The sequence below is a fragment of the Carettochelys insculpta genome, chromosome 8, assembly GCF_033958435.1.
Source record: "Carettochelys insculpta isolate YL-2023 chromosome 8, ASM3395843v1, whole genome shotgun sequence".
In the NCBI taxonomy this organism is placed as follows: domain Eukaryota; kingdom Metazoa; phylum Chordata; order Testudines; family Carettochelyidae; genus Carettochelys; species Carettochelys insculpta.
Window position 1 is genome coordinate 63,821,043 of NC_134144.1, and position 15,256 is coordinate 63,836,298.

The window sequence follows — 15,256 nt, forward strand, 5'->3', positions numbered from 1 at the left end:
GTGGGACAAGCGTATGGGGCAATGGCAGAGGTGTCTTTTCTGGTCCCGGTGGGCTCAAGCCATGGGGTGGCTTGCACAGTGCAGCATCAGCCCTGGGGCGGCTCACATGGCACGGCTTCACTAGGGTGGCTCACGCAGTGGTGGCTCCAGTGAGTAATCTCAGGGGGTGCCTGGCTATGGTTGTGGGGGTGGTAGGATGGGAAAGGCTGAGGCAATCTGGCAAATTTCTCTTGGATACCACTGGTTTAGAGATTCTGAATGGTGCGTGGTCCTGCCACGAGGGCAGGGGGCTGGACTTGATTATCTCGTGAGGTCCTTTCCAGTTGTAGTGTTCTGTGATTATACAGTATTGGCAGAACACTCTCTTTCTGTGTGACATCGGCTGCTAGAGGCAGATCAGGCCAGTGTGGGCAGGGAGAAAGGAGAGATCAACCCCTCTGATGGGAATGATACAGTTTCTGGGAAAGTTCTCAATACTGTAAGAGTTAATTCAAAGTGAGGGGTGTATCTGGATCTTAAGTAGCTGGAAACTGAGTTCCGAAATGCTAACTGTAGGTCATTGAGCACATATACTGCATCCTGGTAAGGGCTACAGCTCACTGCATATTTTCGTTTGTGGTCTTTGAAATATTTAATTGACTTTTCAGAACTTTCCACATGTGACATTTATGGCTGTGACGAGGCGACTACTACTTGCAGCAACAGTAGTGGGGTACCAGTGTGTGAATGCAAATCAGGACTTTTTAAGAAGAACACAGAAGACAAAAATTGTTCATGTGAGTGCCTTGTGACCATTATAAGCCCTTCTCAAGATCAGTGCTTTCCCCTCCCGATCGTCACCCCGGTTTGCACACTCTGTCAGCACTGCTGAAAAAAGGGACTTTCTGACATGCTGAGGATCATCAGCAGTGAAGATTGGGCATCATGGCCCTGATTAAATAGTGGTCTTACGGATGAGCGTCACTTGAATCACATGAGTAATTTCATTCCAATTTTGCGAAGTGCTTTGCACCAGAGTGATTTAAAACATATGAGTATTGTGACTGAGTATTGGGCAGACAATCTACTCTCCTTGCTAACAGTTCAGGAGTTAATCCACCATGACTGTTGGGTTTGATTAGAATCTGGACTCTAGCCATGCATACCAGCGGTTTACAAACGGTCAGGCTTTGTCATTTGACGTGACCTAGTGAATAAAATATTGTCCCTTCCTAGCATGCCTCTGGGACTATCTACTAATACTTTTGATGACACTTTACAAATTTTCCGGGGGCCTACAGTCTCCCTCAAACTCACATTTGCACATTTTCTCACCACAGTAGCTTGTGGCCTAGCTACCACTAATCCTCCTGCTAGGATCCAGCTGCCCTGCTCCATCCCACCACCGGCCAGCCCAATGGCTTTAGGTGTGGTGTATTTCCTGTCCTTGGAAACCAGCATTTCATGCTGACGTACATTGGTTTTGGCTTTGCTACAGAAGACAGCATTGTGAACCCTAAGCATACAAAAATCATGAGCGGATTTTGGAAGATAACAAGTTTGGTGCTCTTGTTTGCCTGCTTGTTTTGGAGAGTTTAACTGACCTTCAGTTCATGTTTTCAAGTCTTTCTCCATAGGCATGAGCACCAGAAACATGCATTATTTGCCGAGATCCTCTCAGAATTAATTGATTCCAAGACCTGAGACTTTAAGGACAACATCAACCACTGCAAAAGCTCATGATTAAATTGCTAGAGTTGGCAAGGGTGCAGACGGTTGGGATCCAAGCTATTTTCTTCTGCCATTTCGCCTGTATTTAAGATTAAAACAAAAGAACAGCCATACTGGGTCAGACCAAAAGTCCATCTAGCCCAGTATCATGCCTTCTGACAGTGGTCAATGCCAGGTGTCCTAAAGGAATGAATAGAACAGGGAATGATCAAGTGATCCCTCCCCTGTCACCCATTCCCAGACAAACAGAGACTAAGGACACTGTTCCTACTCATCCTGGCTAATTGCCATTGATGGATCTATCCTCCATGAATTGATCTAGCTCTCTTTTGAACTCTGTTACAGTCCTGGTCTTCACAACATCCTCTGGCGAGGAGTTCCAAATGTTGACTGTGCATTGCATGAAGAAATACTTCCTTCTATTTGTTTTATATCTGCTACCTATCTTTTCCCTGTGTATGTGTTTCCATTAAAAGATCATTCAGTGGCCCTTAAACACATAATGCAGCACAGAGGAAAACCAGAATTCTGTGAGTTCTGTAAAAACAATGTGCATTTTGCCACATTCTTCTGTATTAACTAGAAAATATAAATACTTGCATATTGAATTATTAAACCTCTTTTGCAGAATGTCCATTTTCAGACTCTCTTTAAAGCAACTCTGTTTTTTCCCTTGACAATGTAGCTTGTGAGATTGCATGTTCTGAAGAAAACCACAAGCAATGTGTTATGGGTAAAAACAGCGCCCTGGATTGCCAATGTCTTCCAGACTTCATAAAACAAGATGAACAATGTGTGAAGTGAGTACTCAGATACTTCCTTTGTTCTGTCAAGACAAGGCAACATGGCATTGGGATCAGAATAGAACTGACAATATTGCTTTAGAATCAACCCCTAAACTGTACAAATTAAAGGACATTAAGTAACGGGCAAAGACCGATCGATACCACTTCAGATTCATGGCAGAACTTCCATTGCAATCCACAGGAAGCACATGCTGACCAGTATAAGTTCTGTGATATTTCGCTGTGGTTTCCCTCTAGCTCTGCATTCTCCACGACAGGGCCCATTACTGAAGTAGTGTAGGTAAGCTGGCTGTGCGTTACCCATACTGTACCTCTGGACAAACAGAGAACTTCTTCGTTCTCTGTCAGTCCAGCTATTCCCATGACTATTATGTGCACCAGAAAAATTAATCTGACGCTAGCCAAAGCTTTGTTTCAAAATGGCAGCAGTGGGATGAAAAATTCAGGAGCTTCCAGCACTCAGGTGCCTTGGAAACACTATGACACACACTGGCCGTGTCTACACTAGCCCCAAACTTCGAAATGGCCACGCAAATGGCCATTTTGAAGTTTACTAATGAAGTGCTGAAATGCATATTCAGCACTTCATTAGCATGTGGGCGGACACGGTGCTTCGAAATTGACGTGGCCTGTCGCCGCGCGGCTCGTCCCGATGGGGCTCCTTTTCGAAAGGACCCCGCCTACTTTGAAGTCCCCTTATTCCCATGAGCAGATCGGAATAAGGGGACTTCAAAGTAGGCGGGGTTCTTTCGAAAAGGAGCCCTGTTGGGACGAGCCGCGCGGCAGCGAGCCGCGTCAATTTCAAAGTGCCGCGGCCGCCCGCATGCTAATGAAGCTCTGAATATGCATTTCAGCGCTTCATTAGTAAACTTCGAAATGGCCATTTGCGTGGCCATTTCGAAGTTTGGGGCTAGTGTAGATGTAACCACAGAGGCAAAGTCTCTCAGGAGTGGCTAGTAGTTCTGAGTACCTCCATTTTTGTGGTGCCTAGCCTGCTATGTTGTGTGTTAGGGGCTTGATTGTCATAGACAGGTGTTCAGCATGTTCTGAAAATCACCTCTGTTGGGCTGCAGCAAGTTGGGCACTTCAAAAACTGAGATATCCAAGATAACTAGTCATGTCTAGAGATCTTGGTCAAAGAAAGTTTAGTTTAAAAGGAAACTGTCATTCCCCAATGCTTTCTCCTCTTCCACATTGCCACAGAGAAATGATGTAGATTTAGTTTCTTTATGGTGCCTTGACACTATGTCTATGCTAGACTAAGACAGATGAGCATAGATACGCAATTCTAGCTATGCCAATTGTACAGCTAAAATCGACGTATCTGCGCTTGGCTAACTCGTCTGTCTCTATGGGGGAAGGTCGATGGGAGAGTTTGTCCCATCAACCTCCCTTACTCCTTGCATCTCGTGAGGAGTATAGGGATCAGCTGTGATCCCTCAGAAGCTGATTTCACACGTCCATGCTAGACACATGAAATCGAACCCCAGAAGATCTTCCCTGGCATATGTCTGAGTGGGTCAGTCTTCCGGGGTAGTTTAGACATAGGCTTGCCAGGTGAGGAAAAACTGTTGAGGAAGACACATATGAAACCTATAAATGAGGGAAGATGGTGGTGGGTGGGGAAGTGCTGCTGTTTCATGACCACCCATTGACTAACATTTTCCATTTCTTTTATTATTGTTTAGGTGTGACTTGGGCTACTCTGGGGTAAACTGTAGCAACAGTGAGTATGAGAGTTTCTGATGTTTACTTACCACGTGGAAAGATTTTCAGTGATGCTTTCTTTACCAGCAGAGCAGATCCTGCAATAGTAAACATTAGTAGCATATGGACATGCAAACGCATTATGTTAACAACAACAAAAAGTTAGGGAAGGATGAGTTAAAAAGCAAAAGCCCACTAGCCATCTGGAGGGAAGCATCACAGATTTTAAGGACAGAAGAAACTGTTAGGTGATCTAGTTTGACTTCCTCCTGGTCACAGAAAACAGGTTATAGAATATTATGCAATTATGCTTGATTGAGCCCAATATCTTATGTTTGACTAAATCACATCCTTCAGAAAAACTTCCAGCCTTCACCTGAAGGCATCATGAAATGAAGAATCCTCCATTTCCCTTAGCAGTAAATTTGTTCCAGTGGTTAATCATCATTCATGTCTTTACTTCTAGTTTGAATTTGTTTGACTGTAACTTGATCCACTGGTTCTACTTATTATACCTTTCTGTTCTACATGAAGGTGCCAGTTAGTACCCTGTATTTTCTGTCCAGGAAAGTATTTTTATGATTAAGTCACATATTGATCTTCTTTTTGATAGCTAAAAAGATAGTGCTTCTTGATTCTTGTGGGTTTATCTTCAATCCCCATTTTTGCAACAATGTACAGGACAGAAAAATGTTGTGAGGGAAGTGCCCCCTCATCCCTATCGAGGATTGTGCCTACGGTATCATCCTATGTACACAGGAGTTTGTTGAAGAACGTCACACTTAGAACTTTTTACTCTTGGTGACTGGCTGGAGACTTATTCAGTGCAGGGAGCATCTGCGTGTGAATGTTTCATCTCCTCTTACCCCACCATGTTCTTGAACAGAAGTATGTTTAACCAACGTATGAAAATTCAACTCTAAAACTTTGCTGGAAAGTTTAGCATGATGGCTATAGAGGGGCTAACAGCCACCCCAGACCCCAGGGCAGAGTTGGCATGGGGCAGGCAGGCTCAGCTTCATGCTCCCAGAAGGGGCGGGGCCCAGGACAGTCAGCCCTGACCGCCACCCAGACCGTGGCAGTGGGCTTCCCCCACAACCACATGGAGTGGTGGCATGACACTAACATGGCACTTCAGAGGGGCCCGGCACTTGGGACCACTTTGCCCCTTTTAAAAGACAAGCCCTGGAGCAACTGTCCCCTTTGCCCCCCTCTGTTGGTGGGCCTGAATGGCTAATAATAGTTTTAGCAGCACAGAGAAGGTAGCCAGGAATCATCCCTACCGGTCCAGATTTGGCTCTTTGGCTTGCATTGTAGTAGCTTTTACTTTTAGCTCTGGAGGTTCCTAGTTCAAGCCCCAGTGTATTGGCCAATATAAGATAGCAGAGGTCACATAAATGGGGGCTGATCTAGCATTCAAACTGTTATGGGCCCTGTCAGGTCTCTTCCCCACTCACGCTTGAAGTGCAGAAAGTGAGGTCCCACAAAAACTTAAAACACTTGGCCTATAACAGGCTTTGTTTAAAAAAAACCAAACTCCCCAAGGTCACAGATTCCCTGACTCTGGAGGGTAGCTGTCACCACCCAGGTAAAGATCAAAAACCCCTTAACCCAAGAAGACACACCTGGAAATGTCCCCCTGTAGGATAAACCCCAGATCCTACCCCTTCCTTGCATGAGAGCTTGGAAACAAGGGTCTCTAATTTGATAGCTGGCCTTTTAGCTTAAGGCATGCACATACACAGACCCTTCTCGGGACACAGTTACTAGATCATTTGCTTAAAAAAGTAATTGATTCTCAAAACAAGAGGAAATAAATTGTACTGGTTGCAGCACAGATAATTACTTCCCTGGGATTCAGCTTAAAAATTATAGATGAAAGAAATTAAGTCATAACCTGATTGCATTTAACTACACATTTCCCCTTGGCTTACATATTGATGGCTGATTTTGAGACAGTTAAGATATTTACAAGATTCATTTCAACTGCCTGGGAGACATCATCCTCGCTCCATCTTCCCTCTGCATCAGCCAGCAGACAAAGACCCCTCAGACTGCAGTTGTTCTTAGGTCAAAAAAGTTTCTCTTCCTCCCCTTGGCTTACCTGACCATCCCCTGCTGACAGTTCTCTGTCAGGGTTAACCCTTTCCCTGCATTCATTTATGTTGGGTCTCACATGCTTCAGATATGTTTCTTCTTAACTGAGACTGTATGCAGTCCACCGGGGATTGTGGGACATGGGTCGCCCTCTGGAGATTGGCAGCAGAGACGAGGTGTTCCAGTTCTGTCTGAGCTTGAGCTCACCTATAGCAGTTGATGCTTTTAGCTCTGGAGCAGACTGGTTCAATCCATGACAGTGGCCATCTCATGCGCTCTGCCCCAGTGGTCACAGCCTGCAAGATAGATACCTATTCATGGGACAGAACCTATTTTCCTCCCAGCCAAATTCTTACTATAGTAAAGGAGAAGTTCCCTTAGTGCTGAATTTGCTACAAATTTTTGGTCTCTCTCTTTTCAGATTTCTTGTTGATCCTTATCATTGTGGCTGTCCTATGTGGAGTTCTTATCCTGGGCTTAATGACAGGACTCATTTGCATTTCAATGAGGTATAAAGAGTTTGTTTGCCAGGCACTTGAACTCAAGGGGAATTGCTAAAGTCATCTATGGAAAAGCAGAGCCCAGTTTTTAAAGTTGCCAATGAAATCGTGTGTCTATTTGGGACATGTTATTACCAGATTTTTAGCAGGAAAGTTAGGGCTTTGTCCCTGTATTCCTCTAGCAAGCTGTGTGCTGTTGAAATGCTGGCAGATCCTGGTCATCTTCAGGCAGAATTGAACCTTGGAACCTCTGGAGCTCAGTGCAGGAGCCCTTACTCCATGAGGTGAAAGCCAGCTGCCTCTCAGCTAAGGCTGTAGAACAGACTCATTCTCTTTGTAAGTGGTCCATTGCCACTAGATGGGACAGTACACCACACTCAGAAGGTGCATGGGCTACTCTCTCATGTGACATGTGTGCTCCCATTGTTGAGACTCTAACCCGGGGTCTCTGTTTTAAAAAAATTGTACATATGGCTAAAAAGTACCACCTCCCCCATTTAAAGCCTCTGAATTCATATCTCTGTCCCAACCCACAGCCTGAAGGGACTAAGGAAGGGAAGTCAGACTCCATCCCTTTGGGGCTCAAGTTCAGCACCTCTATGCCCATCTTCAGCCATGAAGGTTGCCCCCCCATCTGTGCAGCCTTCATGGATGAATCCCTTTTGGAAGTTGTGGTCATGGGAAATCTGTAAAGCTTCTTGAGACATTAAAAGTCCCAAGTTTTGACAGAATGTTTCTCAGAGCTTGGGGTGGGAGGCTGCACCTGTACCAATGGGCAGTCAGGGCTGGCAGACAGAAAGCCAAGGGGAGTGAAATCTGGGAGATGGGTTCGGGCTGGTTGAGGGAAGAGGGTGACAATCACAAGAAGGTTGGGGTGCTGCTGTGCTGACCTGCCCCTAAGATAAGCCATGGGGGACTAACCCAGGATGTCCAGCAGTAGGGCTGAAGGCCTGGCTCAGAGCAGCACAAGGTGGGGGCATAGCCTGGGTGCTTGGGGCTGTAGGAATGAATGAGGCTGTGGCTTGGGGGCGATACAGACCCATCACCCTGGCCTGAATGGCAAGGAGAGGTGTTACCTGCTGCTACTTGCTACCTGGCCTGGCCTGACGGCAGAGTAGTTGAATCCCTGGAATGTAACTCAAAAGTATGTTGCAGTTTTTTGTGCTTCAGAGGTGGCAGTGCCATCAACCACCTCTCCAGCCCACAGGCTGGCATGGCAACAGCCATGTCTGCATCTTTTATGTGGGGTTCCCAGGCCCTAGATCTTTATAAGCTTAGACCCAATGACCCTTTTCTCAGACCAGCTCTCGTGCTCCCCTCAGCACTGGCCTATTCTGAATTGCCATGGAGTCTGTGATACTGCCAAGCTGTGGGGATGGAGGCTACTCAAGCACAGCCATTCTACCTTTGCCCTCACCCGACTCCTGGTGAGGTAAAATGGGGCATCTGCTAAGCGGAGGACTTTGCAACCCTTCCAGGAGTGGGTGGATTTCACCTTCATGGGCTAAAACACATGGGTGAATGTTTTGCAGACAATCAGCAATTCTGCATCCATAAAGAGCTACTTGGTTGTACATATGAAAGCTGCTTTTGTAAGGGAAATAAAGTAACATAACCATTTCTGGTTTGCATTCACGGGGAATGCTGCTAAGGCTGTTACCTCTTCCCAGGAAAAACAGAAAAGGGTTTCTCTCATCTCTGCTTTCCTGGTACCTTAAACCTTATTTGTAATAAGAAAGTTTGGGGCTTGCCTTATAAACTACATTATCTGACCTTTGTGGCAAGTGATGTGACAGCACACAGCAAATGCACCAACAATCGCTGTCATTGCCTAGTTCAGAAGAGGGATGTGGAAGTGTCAAAAATAAGGAGGGAGAGTGTGTATGCAGGGGAGGGTGGATGGATCTAGCTGTACCTAAAAACTTCTGCCTTCTGTAAAGCGTTTTCTTTTTTTATTCAAGAGCAAAAAAGCAAAGAAGCCCAGATAAGAGCCATTTGCTAAAAGACAACTATCCCAAAGCAAAGGAAAAATTTGCCCATCCTCCTGCCTCCAAAACTGTGGCAAACTCCAAAATCTTTCCCACAGTCCAGACTACTGATCATGCTAAAGTGAACCCCGGGTTTCAAACAAGCAACCATTATGAAATTGGACCACCAATGAAGACTCTTCCTGAGGCAGATTATGATGATGATTATGATGATGATGATGAGGTAAGTAATTCATAGGTGACTAAGAGAATGGAATATCTTAACCCTAGTAATTTATGGAAAGGGTGAGAGCTTCACCTCCACTCCATCTGTTTTACCCAGTTTGAAAGGGGTTAGAGTGGTGGATCCTTGAGTAAGCCATGGGAGCATACATTCCCATATCATAGGAGCTGAAGAAGAAAGTTGTAGGCTGCTTTCTGAAGATTCCCTTAAAAGCCTTAGTGCCTTTATGCTGTGGGGTTGGGAAGGGCTGTCAGGGGTGAGGCCAGAGCATGCAGAGCTGCTGAAACTTGCACAAGTTCCAGGCCTGTACCAGGGAATTTCTGTAGGGGGTAATTTTTTGTAAATGTTGACCACCCTCCACACATGGCGGGCCCTGGCCCTCTCTCACTCCACCCTCAGCTCTCCAGCCAACCCTCCCCCAGCTCTTCTCCCTGGGTAATACAGTAACAAACGTTTTATAGATGTTACCTTCTGGGATCTTGCTGTAATATCATAAGTGAAAAAGAATATTCCAAAATATTTTAGTTTTCATCCCCCTGCCCTGAGCTCCCTCAGACTCAGCAGCAGGAGAAGCAGCAGCAAAAGGTCAAGAAGATGAAGAATCAGACAGAAGGAGAAACACAACCTGAACTGGAAGTGGCGGAGTCACAAGTAGCAAAGGAAGCAGTTAAAAAAAAAAAGAGCAAAATCAGTGAGGAGGCTTGAAGCAGGTCTCTTACCTGGGCATCATGCTAAGTGGGGCAGCCCCTGTGCCTGAACTTCAGTCAGGTGTCAGAAGTGGCAGCCGTGCTGTGCAGCTTAAGGCTTCCTTGCCTTGGCCACACACAGCATGGGGTGGCCTGTGGTTCAGTAGCATCAGGGGGTGTGTGCATTACGCCGCTCACACATGGCCTGGTGGCCAGCCTAGGTAAGGTCATCCCATGGCCAGAGCCATCCCATCCGTAGGATGAGTGAGGCAGCTGCCCCAGCTGTCCTGTGGACGGAAACGGGATTACCTGGGGGTGGGGGTGGGCAGGCGATAGCAGCCGCTGCAGGTGATTACTCCCCTACATCCTCCCCAGCACTCACCCTGCGGTGCTCTGCTGTGCCCTTCTGTCCCACTGGGGCTGCCCCCAGAGAAGTGGAGCTCAGCAGGCTGGGAAGACCTGGCAGAGTACCACATGGTGAGTGCTGGGAAGACCACAGGGGAAGCAATCCCCTGAGGCAGCTGCTGCTGCCTGCCCACCCTCTTCTCCAGGTAATCCTCCCCCTCCTGTCCATAGCACAGCTGGGGCAGCTGCTGCGAGGCCTGGGGCAGCTGCCTCACCCATCTTATGGGTGGGACGGCTCTGACTGCATCAGCAGCCCCTCCCGTAGCGCTGCAATTGTCTACCTGCCCTCTGCCCCAGATAACCTCAGGACAGGCTGGTCGGGGAGGGGCCAGAGGGTCAGGTGGGGATGGGGCAGCTCATTGGTGGGTACAATCACACCCCTCACAACCCGCCCCCCTCACATACAGGGCTGAGTTCTCAAACCCGTCTATTTTATGCTGTCTAATTAATCATTCCCTACAACAGCCCAGACAGGGAGAGCATGGAGGGGGTTTAAAGGGCATGAAGAAGCACTGCAGAGAACCTCTCCCCTTGTTTTAACACCGCAAAGGTGGAGCCCAGCAAGAACAGATGGGTTATGCTCCAGCAGCTGGAGGGCGTTTTCTGCCACACTGGGAATCTGCACTGCCTGGGTTTTATTCAGAAGCATTTTGGCTCTTTGTATTAGTACTTGGTGCTGCAGTTTTAAGTACATTGAAAAATTGGCAATCAATGAAAGTCATGTACTGTACCCTGCGTGCAACCATAAATAACACATTGATAGGAGACTCTGGAGTAATTTTTCTGTGCTGTGTATGTCACGTCCACCGCCCCTCAAAATTCCTTTTATTAAATATTCATTTTCACAGATCGTAGATTTTTTCCACCTGTTGCCAATTCAGTTGGAGCCTTGCGATCCTTGAACTCTTCCATTCAACGCCCCCATCCCCACTACATTTTAGAAATAAACACACTCTTTTTAAAATGTTTAAGTCCCAATTATGCTGTCCTGGCTTAGGAAAAACACCCTTGTGAAACAACTGAGGCTATGTCTACTCTACAGCAATCTTTCAAAAGAAGTTCTTCTGGAATATTTCTTTCAGAAAAACTTCTTTCCAAAGATCACATCCACACACAAAGAAACAGACTGAAAGATCGATCCACTCTTTCGACAGAGAACGTCCATCCAGCCCCTGCTCTTTTGAAAGAAGAGGCCAGGAATTGAAAAATCTGGCACCATGAGGACTGCTCTTTTGAAAAAAAGGGCCCTTGGGGCATCTAAACACGCTTTTTTTTTTTTAATAAAAAAAAAGAAGCCTCTGAAAGAGCGCTCTCTTCCTGATCCAGGACTAGAACAGGGCTTCTGGAAGCAGAGCCACATTCTTTCGATTTCAGATCAAAAGAGTGCATTTTGTGTGTAGACACTCTGCATGTTCTTGCAAACAGGGGCCTGATTTTCTGAAAGAACTTGCTAGCGTAGACACAGCCTGAGAGTTTTGTCTGGATACAGAGTACAGAATCAGACACTGAATAGTCTACTCCATTTTCAAAGGTGTTTTAGATCCACCTCAATTAGGCTGTGATGCAACAAACTGTCCATATTTAGTAAAGAACTTGCATCGGGTCTTTAATTTTCAGCACATGCTTGTGCTGAACTGGGGCCTAATCCCTGAATCTGAGAAACATGGTAAGTTTTACATTGTATAAAACACAAAAATGCAGATAAAAAGTATCTAATTACTTCAGGTAACTATCACTGGGTCTGATTCATCCAAACAGTGATTTTGTCAGACTTTACTAGCTTGTCAAGAATATTACATTTTTTTTAATGAAAACTCACTTTGTAAAATAATTGCCCTAAAACTTGTTTTCCATCAAAACTAAAAATAGGTGGCAAAGGGCTACTGCAGGAGAACACGGTGTTCATCCTTGAGCTGTATTTTTTGTCACATCCACTTTTTCATATTGCTTTCTCTAGTATCCAATCCCAAGAGGTGCTGGCTTCAGGCTTGAGCCCAGATACTGAATTTAAGCAGAAGGAGAGAGTGATGGCTTGAAGAGATTTGAGAGCCATGACAACATACTGCAGCAGATGGGTTCTGCAGCTTCATCATCATCTAGGAGAGGATTTCAGTCTGGTGTAGGTTAGAACACTTAAAATTACTACAAATTCTGCAGGTGACTTTTTAAAATGAAGACAAGTCTGAAGGAGATGTCGTTATAACTAATTCACTTAAATAAGTGTAAATGAAAATGGAGAAATAGTGTTCTTAAATACATCATGGACTTGCCCATCACTGATTGTGTCTACACAAGATTTTTTCAGGAAGACTACCACTAATGCAGCTCTACCAGTGACACAGCGGTTGGGGGTGGGGAAACAGGGCACCAGCATTTTAACCCCCATGTTGTCTCCCCCTGTTCAGAGAAGGTCCCAATGACAGGTGAGAATAACCATCTGACCCTGGTCTGTTCTGGAGCTCTCACCATTGCTACCATAAGCACCTTAACATTGTGGAAAATGCCTCCTCCCCATACCCCAAGAAAGCAGCATAAGTCAAGAACAATCTCACTGACTGCATACTACTTTGGGTTCCAAACATATAGCACAGTCTAGCTCATCTGTTTGTTCCACATCTCAACTGGAATCTCCAAGTGTTACTATACCACCAATAATAAAAGAACTGGTTTCACGCTCCCACTTTTGCCTGCCACAGCCCCTTCGTGGTGGAGGGTCTTGAGTTCTGTGAGACCCAGATCCAGGCCACAGTCTGGTATCCAGAGTTAGGGCTTCCATTTGAATCCATTTACACTTCCCTCTGTATACAATAGCCAGGTGAATATCTCCCAATTCCAGCTTTTACAAAAGCTAGAGTTTCCCATCACATGTGCTTGTAACTTGGCTTTCCCCCCCCTATTATTTTTAGTTTATTGTGTGCTTTTATTGTCTCTTTACAGTCAGAACATCTTTTTTAAACTAATACCTAATCCATATTTACTGTGTAATTGATCATACCATTAATGTCTGTACTGACTAGTACTAGCACTCCTCACTCTGTACATATATTTAAACAGGTTAAGCACCTATAAAGTATCATTTAATAACTATATCATGCTTTGTGAGTTGTGTTCATGGGACATATGAACGAACTTGTGTTCAGTGAAACACAGCACCTGCTCAATAAACTGGTAGTGAAAGTGCTCAGACTGTGAGAAGTGTGGTTCCCTTGTACACACCAGACATGTCCTACACTGGCTTCCCCACAGGGAGCCAGAGTAGGACAAGTTTGTGGTCTTAGTCCTACTCTACCAGACTCCCAATGGTCTAAGGTCAGGGAGGGGACCTAAAGATTGACTAAAGCCACAGGATGAAGACCATGGAAAATCCTTAGCTCCTCTGCCATGATGGCACTCTCTACAGTGAGGGTAATGCTGGTCTATGTAGGAGACAGAGCTGCCCAGCCTGCCATATCAGCCTGAGATCCAAGAATGGAACTGGTGCATTCCTCTTGTTATTGCTTGTAACTGAGATTCTGCAGGCAAAAACATAGACCCCCACCCACGCACACACACAGTGACACCTGTAGAACCCCACGACAGAAAGAGTACACCTTTGGTGGTACCAGCTTCATTCATCCACTTTAGCAATGTGTAAGGGAGTCTGCTGTAAGTCACCTTCTGAGGCGCAACAAGGAAGAAGACATCTTTAACCGGCACCTTCTTCTGCTCCTCAGCAGGTAAGGCTGCTTCTACACATTCCACCTCCTGTTGGTGGTGGCATGGTAATGAGGCAATTCGAAGCAGGCTAATGAGGCACTAGTGTGCCTCATTAGCATAATGGCAGCCACATTTCTGTTCAATATCTTCATTAATGATTTGGATATTGGCATAGAAAGTACGCTTATTAAGTTTGCAGATGATACCAAGCTGGGAGGGGTTGCAACTACCTTGGAGGATAGGGTCATAATTCAGAATGATCTAGATAAATTGGAGAAATGGTCTGAAGTAAACAGGATGAAGTTTAATAAAGATAAATGTAAGGTGCTGCACTTAGGAAGGAATAATCTGTTTCACACATACAGAATGGGAAAAGACTGTCTAGGAAGGAGTACAGCAGAAAGGGACCTAGGGGTTCTAGTAGATCACAAGTTAAATATGAGTCAACAGTGTGATGCTGTTGCAAAAAAAGCAAACATGATTCTGGGATGCATTAGCAGGTGTGTTGTGAACAAGACACGAGAAATCATTCTTCCGCTCTACTCTGCGCTGGTTAGGCCTCAGCTGCAATATTGTGTCCAGTTCTGGGCACCCCAATTCAAGAAAGGTGTGGAGAAATTAGAGAAGGTCCAGAGAAGAGCAACTAGAATGATAAAAGGTCTGGAGAACATGACTTATGAAGAAAGGCTGAAAGAATTGGGCTTGTTTAGCTTGGAAAAGAGAAGATTGGGGGGGGACATGATAGCGGTTTTCAGATATCTTAAAGGGTGTCATAAGGAGGAGGGAGCAAACTTGTTCTTCTTGGCCTCTGAGGAGAGAACAAGAGGCAATGGACTTAAGCTGCAGCAAGGGAAGTTTAGGTTGGACATTAGGAAAAAGTTCCTAACTGTCAGGGTGGTCAAGTACTGGAATAAGTTGCCAAGGGAGGTTGTGGAATCTCCCTCGCTGGAGATATTTAAGAACAGATTAGATAGATGTCTATCAGGGATGGTGTAGATAGTGGTCGGTCCTGCCGTCGGGGCAGGGGACTGGACTCGATGGCCTCTCGAGGCCCCTTCCGGTCCTAGTGTTCTATGATTCTATGAATTTCAAAGTGCAGACTGTGAGTTGAAGATTGACAGTGAAGATGGGCCCCCCTCCCCTTTGATGTTCCCTTACTCCCACAAAACTAGATCGGAGCAAGGGAATGTGGAAGTGGGACATTTATTTTGAAGACACCCCCATCTACACTGTCAATCTGCAATTCAAAGTCTGCATGTCAAAATTTGCGTGGTTGCAATTATGCTAATGAGATTCTGAATATGCACATTAGTGCCTCATTAACCTGCTTCGAATTGCCTCATTACCATGCCACCTCTGATGGGACATGGCATGTGTAGAAGCAGCTTAAGTTATTCTAAGGTAGACTTCCTTCCACATTTGGTAAAGTCAGTATAAC

General features: G+C 45.6%; 1 protein-coding gene across 1 annotated transcript in view; it reads left to right on the top strand.

Moving 5' to 3' along the window:
• MUC13 (mucin 13, cell surface associated) overlaps window positions 1-15,256 on the top strand; it is a 32,451-nt gene that overhangs the window by 11,580 nt on the left and 5,615 nt on the right. Inside the window, exons 7-11 of the mRNA XM_075001031.1 lie at window positions 648-776; window positions 2,396-2,510; window positions 4,205-4,242; window positions 6,742-6,829; window positions 8,782-9,031. Of these exons, the coding sequence (XP_074857132.1) occupies window positions 648-776; window positions 2,396-2,510; window positions 4,205-4,242; window positions 6,742-6,829; window positions 8,782-9,031 (620 nt within the window). The remainder of the gene's footprint in view (window positions 1-647; window positions 777-2,395; window positions 2,511-4,204; window positions 4,243-6,741; window positions 6,830-8,781; window positions 9,032-15,256) is intronic.